The sequence below is a fragment of the Carlito syrichta genome, unplaced genomic scaffold (assembly GCF_000164805.1).
Source record: "Carlito syrichta isolate Samal-C Ts95f unplaced genomic scaffold, Tarsius_syrichta-2.0.1 Scaffold307318, whole genome shotgun sequence".
Taxonomy (NCBI): domain Eukaryota; kingdom Metazoa; phylum Chordata; class Mammalia; order Primates; family Tarsiidae; genus Carlito; species Carlito syrichta.
Window position 1 is genome coordinate 596,178 of NW_007251414.1, and position 6,000 is coordinate 602,177.

The window sequence follows — 6,000 nt, forward strand, 5'->3', positions numbered from 1 at the left end:
CACGGGATTCGAGACCCGTCTGGGCAACTTGGCGAGACCTCATCTCTACAATAAATCAAAAATTAGCCAGACATGGTAGCGTGTGCCTGTAGTTCCAGCTACTTGGAAGGCTGAGGCGAAAGGATCGCTGGAGCCCAGTAGATGGAGGCTGTGGTGGCCAGAAGTGGCCACTGCACTCCAGTCTGGGTGACAGAGCGAGACTCCAACTCAAAAAAAAATGTGGAAGTGTGGTTTTAATTTTTTTGTTTGTTTAAATTTACATTTCAGCAACATGTGGCTGGTGGGCATAAGTGGCTGAGGCAGGATGAGGAATGAGGACTTGGGAAGACCCTCTCCGAGGGTGTTGAAATCGCAGACAGTTGCCAGGAAGGCAACAGAGTAGGGCGGCGACTGCTGTGGCGTAGAGCTCCGAGGATGGGCAGTGACCAGGGTTGTAGGGCTGACTGCAACCAGGAGGGACAGAGAGGGGTAGCTGGAAGACCTGAGGTTCCAAGTTGGGTGTTCAGGGAGGAAAAAAGGAAAATGGGTTGGAAGGAGCCATGGGGGGCCGGGGGAAGGGCAACTCACCTCCAGGTATAGTGTGGGAAGGGACACGGTCACCATCGCCAGAGAAGTATTTCCTGGGCTGAGCTGAGGTCTGCTTAGGCCAAGGTGGGAATGGGCCAGAGCAGGTGAAGGACCCACAGGGACATTGGGGGAGGGGGAGTGGGGAGCCCAGGGGATGCATATTGGCTGCTATTACTGTGCTTATTAGTCCTAACATTTTTTCAACATCATTTCCCCAAAACCGGTAGGTTCTGACTTCCTGCCTTTTTAAATTTTTATTTATTTTTGAGATGGGGGTCTCACTCTGTCACCCAGACTGGAGTACATGGTATAATCACTGCTCACCGCAGCCTCAACCTCCTGGGCTCAGGGGATCCTCCTGCCTCAGCCTCCTGAGTGACTGGAACTAGAGAAACGCGCCACCACACCTGGCTAATTTTTTAAACTTTTTTAGAGAGGAGGTCTCACTATGTTGCCCAGGTTGGTCTCAAGCTCCTGGGTTCAAGCAGTTCTCTTGCCTCCGCCTCCCAGAGTGCTGGGACTACAGGCGGGAGTCACTTACTTCCACAACAGGAAAGAATCAGCACCCTACCCAGGTCTACCGTGCTGGCAGCCCTTCCCCTGGGCCTCTCCAGGCCCCCACCATCACTGCCTCCACCCATGTCCTCTGAATCCTTCTGTGCCTTGCAGGTGTTCGGCGTCCACCTGAACAAGTGGCGGCTGGACAAGAAGCTGGGCTACGGGTGTCTCTTCCTGTATGGCGTTTTCCTGTGCTTCTCCATCATGACTGAGTTCAACGTGTTCACCTTCGTGAACTTGCCCATGTGCGGAGACCACTGAGCCACCGGCCGCCCACAGAGGCTCAACTCCTTTTCTGTGCAATACGAGACCCGGCCGCACCCTGAGTCATACGGGCGCAGGGCCATGGCCTCCGTCTGGCCCAAGCTGTCCCCACAGGTCTCCACTCCTGGTGGCCCAGGCTTCCCTGACCCGCCTCCTTGCCCCCCCCACCTCCTGGGGTCTTGCCCATCCACCCCCTTCCCGACTCCTCCATGTGAAGACGTCCGACATCCACGTGACTTTTCAGGCTCCATTTTTGAACAATGACTGAGATTCTAGAAAAACTGGCTGCTAACTGGCCTGAGCCAGGCAAAACTGAAGACAGCCCCTCCTCCTTTTTTAAGTTATTTGATGGAAGAAACCTAATTTATGACCTGAGGCTGTGGAGGGAGTCGAGAGGAGGGGTCCGTTGATCCAGGGAGTGTTTGGGATTTTACCTTGTTTAGAGGTGATTCCTTGGTGACTGGGTTTAGGGTTTGTTTTATTTGGGGGCTTTGCCCATTTATTCCTCTTCTTCCAGAGATCAAGAGCTTCTCTTGCATCCTCTTCCACTGGGCTCTGGTTTAGTTGATGACCCAAAGGCTATATCCACCTGTCTCCTGGTCTTGACTTCCAAGAGGACTGGGGTATGCCTGGATGTAGTGCTTAGTAGAGGAATGTTGGCCGAGGCCATCAAGAATGCATGACATTTGATAACCAAGGACGCTTGGCCAAGGTCCTGGGGGCGTCATCTGGAGGGCGCAAGGTTTTGGAGGAAGAAGACGGTTTCCCTCATATCCAGCTTGACCATCTCTTTCTCACTAGGTTCTTTCTAGTTTTTCAAGCAATAGTTCTAGGTTGCCTGAAGCCTCTGGCAAAGGGGCCTGGGTAACCTACCCATCCGCAAGGTGCCAGGCAGTCAACCACCGACAGAAGCTTCCCCGACTCGTGAGTCCCTGAGGTGTGCTCTTGTTGCTTGGCATTTGGGGTGACAGGGAGTGACCCAGAGGCCACCACTGCTTATCATGCAGGAGTTACAGACACTGGTTTCCTGGAGAAGGGAGAGAAGCATACTTTGCACAGACATTGTTGATCAAGTCCCAATTTGCCACTTGGTATCGAGTACACTGGACCCCGACAGCTGGCTCCTGGGCAGATATCCTTGCTCACAGGACGCCACAGCCATGTCACCCCAGCTGCACGCCTCCCCTCCTGGAGGGACGGCCAGGGAAGGAGAAAACAGAACTGACATCTTGGAAACCACAGAATGTGTTCAACGCAGACTCGCTCAAGGGCATAAGTTATTGTGGACATTTTTGCCAATCACTGCTCAACAGCCCTGCTAGATTTTGTATGATGCTGAGCTATTCCGCAGACTAATTCCAAGTTGAGACACACCCATGCTTGTTACACTGTATTTATTGAAACTGTGGATTCTTGCCCGTGCTGTCCCCCTGTATTTACTTTAAGCACTGATCACTTATTCATTCATTCGGTATGGTTTTCCCCATCTCTTGTATGACTCGTAAAAATAACCTTGACAAATTGGTTGAATGTTTCTGTCTGCGGTGCAAACCGAGGTCAACATTAATGGATGGGGCGCCCGCTCCCCAGGGAACAGGAGGGGAGATTGCCAGTTTGGGCTCTCAGAGCTAAGACACTCTTATTGATTCTGTTGCACATTTTGCACTGGTTTATGGCAATTGTTTTCTTGGACGGATAGTGTAAAATAAACTTTTCTGTTCTGTATCCTTCCTTGCAGAGTGCGTGACTTTCTCCCCTAGAAGGTGACCGTTGTACCTTGAGGAGAATTCATGGAAGGTGAAACGGTCATGCTCACCTTGTGACCAGGCATTTGTGTATCTGCAGTCTCTCTGGGCTGACTTGCCTGGGAAGCTGGTCTACATCTGGCAGAGTGCTAGGATGGAGGGGAATGTGTGGGTCCCCTCTAAATCTTGAAGGGACCCTGGACCTGTTATCCTGTTATAGAAGTCTAGAATTCTACCTGTCCTAAAATGCACGCGACGTCACATTGAGAGTTTGTTCTCTCAGCAGCACTGATGATGGCAATTCATTCTCTCTGATTTTAGTTGTTTTCAATTGTGAAAATTAAGATTTCTCCAAAGTCAAGTGCTTAAAAGACAGTGACACATAGTTGTCATGAGCTTTGTTCTGGTTCTATGTGACTCTCAAAAAATAACCACACAGATCTAAAATCAGTAAACAAGCCAGGTTTCCATCTGAAATGCAACATGATTCATTTATAGGAATAAAAGAATAAACTATTAATTCACAGCACTAACTTTATTTTTTATTTTTTGAGTTAGAATCTCACTCTGTCACCTGGGCTAGAGTGCAGTGGCATGCTCACAGCCACCCCAGCGTCAACCTGCTGGGCTCTTGCAATCCTCCTGCCTCAGCCTTCCAAGTAGCTGGAAATACAGGCATGCACTACCACACCCGGATAATTTTTGATTTATTGCAGAGGACTTGCCAAGTTCCTCAGGCTGGTCTCAAACCCACGGGCTCAGGCAATCCATTCACCTCAGCCTCCCAGAGCCACTGAACCTGACCTAACTTTATTTAACTATTTAAAAATATGCATTCCTAGGGTGTGAGGAATACTAGGTACTAGCTTTGTTTTGAGCTTTTACATCTTAAAAGGTTTTGCTATTGCATTTGTGCTTTTTTTTTTTATTCAGGGTCTTTGTCATCCAGGCTGGGACACAGTGGCACCATCACGGCTCACCACAGCCTCAACATCCTGGGCTCAGGAGATCCTCCCACCTCAGCCTCTCAAGTAACTGGAACTACAGACACACACTACCACACACAGCTAATTTTTTTGAATTTTTGTAGAAATGAGGGCACACTATGTTACCAAGGCTGGTCTCGAACTCCTGGGCTGAAGCTACCCTTCTACCTTGACCTCCCAAAATGCTGAGATTACTGGTGTGAACCACTGTACCTGGCTATATTTGTGCATTTTACAAATACACATCAGACACAGGGTAGGATATTTTCATTGTGCTGATTGGTGCAAAGCATTAGATAGTTTTATTTTAAATATGTTAGACTAGTCTTAATTAGTTTTAGTCTTAAGCAAAGACATTTGATCAGAAGCTTTAAACACACACGTATACACACATTTTCTATGAGATCTTTAGAAATGATAGTTTCATGTTAAATTTCTCAAAGTGAAAATTCTAGAATGTGGTAGAGTTTTCATGTTTTGGGGAATAATGATTGCCACTCCAGGAACTGTGAGTTTCCCTTGTGAAATGAGAATTTAGCATATTTCTGCCCATATCTCAGTCATGCACAATTGTGTCTTGTAGATTGAGAACGGAGTTTGAATGAGCCAATTGTTCAGTGATGAAAAATGGCTAATGCTGCTGTTTTCACTGCTTCCTCTACAATGGGACTCCAGAAGGGCCAGGATGGGTTTGAGGAGAGAACTTTTGTCAATATTCCCAACCTGAGAGTGTCAGGGCAGCTTTCTGTGGGCCATCCTCTCAGACGAGGGGAGATGGACACAGGTGCTCACACTCCCACCTGGAGCACCTGGAGAGAGTCCTCTTTTTCTAAAGAGTGTTCGCAACCTGGCCCAGGCTTTCCCAGGGTCACCACCTGCAGGCGTATCCTCAGGTTACTTCAGAGACACTGAGAAGTCACCACAAGGGGACATGTCAAGGCACACTGGGAAGAAAGCTTCTGCCTCCTTCCGGAGGAAAGAGCTGGTCCTGCCTTTTTAGAAGCAGTGCATTTTGGTAGGTACCTTGTTTTGTGTTTACCTCTAAAAAGTTCCTGAGATGGAGCATACATAAGGGAGTCTGATTATTATATTTCCTAGGTCTTTTCCTGCAGACACTTAAGAGTTTACAGTCATAAATTTGCATACTAGGGATTTGAAGCTCTTATAGCTCAAACAACAAATTTAAACTCATTTTAAGCACTCCAGCTTCAAAGAAAAACCTAAATGTTTAAAAGGAGGGGAAAGGGCCAGGCGCAGTGGCTCATGCCTATAATCTTAGTACTTTGGGAGGCTAAGGTAGCAAAATTGCTTGAGCTTACAAGTCTGAGACCAGCCTGGGCAAGACAGCAAAACCTCATCTCTATAAAAATAAAAATAAAAATAAAATAATAATAATTGGCCAGATATGATGGCATGCACCTGTAGTCGTAGCTACTTGGGAGGCTGAGTCAGAAGGAATGCCTGAGCCCAGGAGGTCAAGACTGCTGTGAGCCCATGATCATCGTGATCATATCACTGCACTCCAGCCTGAGCAACGGTAAGACCCCGCCTGACTCAAAATTTAAAAAAGAAAAGGTGGGAGAGGAAGGAAGGGTGACAATGTAAAATCCAGACAATTTTCAGCAGTGGTATATAAAAATAAAAACAGTATTTAACTTGCAATAAATGTAACTAAAGATAGCCTTAGGACTAATTGTTCTTGAATATATTCAGATTGAAAAAATGTGGAAGTGGAAAATTTGTGATGGTGAAGATGCTTTTTCCAAGATTTATTTCTACCTTTTCAAAATAGGATAATTATCTAAGTTGGATTTTGTGTAGTCCATACTAATTAATTTAATGAATCTTATTTATTTTGATATTGTCTGCAATGGCTGCTT

General features: G+C 47.0%; 1 protein-coding gene across 1 annotated transcript in view; it reads left to right on the forward strand.

Annotated features, from left to right (window-relative positions):
• Positions 1-3,117, forward strand: part of SLC24A3 (solute carrier family 24 member 3) — a 508,299-nt gene extending 505,182 nt beyond the window's left edge. Inside the window, exon 17 of the mRNA XM_008064347.1 lies at positions 1,237-3,117. Within this exon, the coding sequence (XP_008062538.1) occupies positions 1,237-1,386 (150 nt within the window). The 3' untranslated portion in view covers positions 1,387-3,117. The remainder of the gene's footprint in view (positions 1-1,236) is intronic.
• The last annotated feature ends 2,883 nt before the right edge of the window (positions 3,118-6,000 follow it).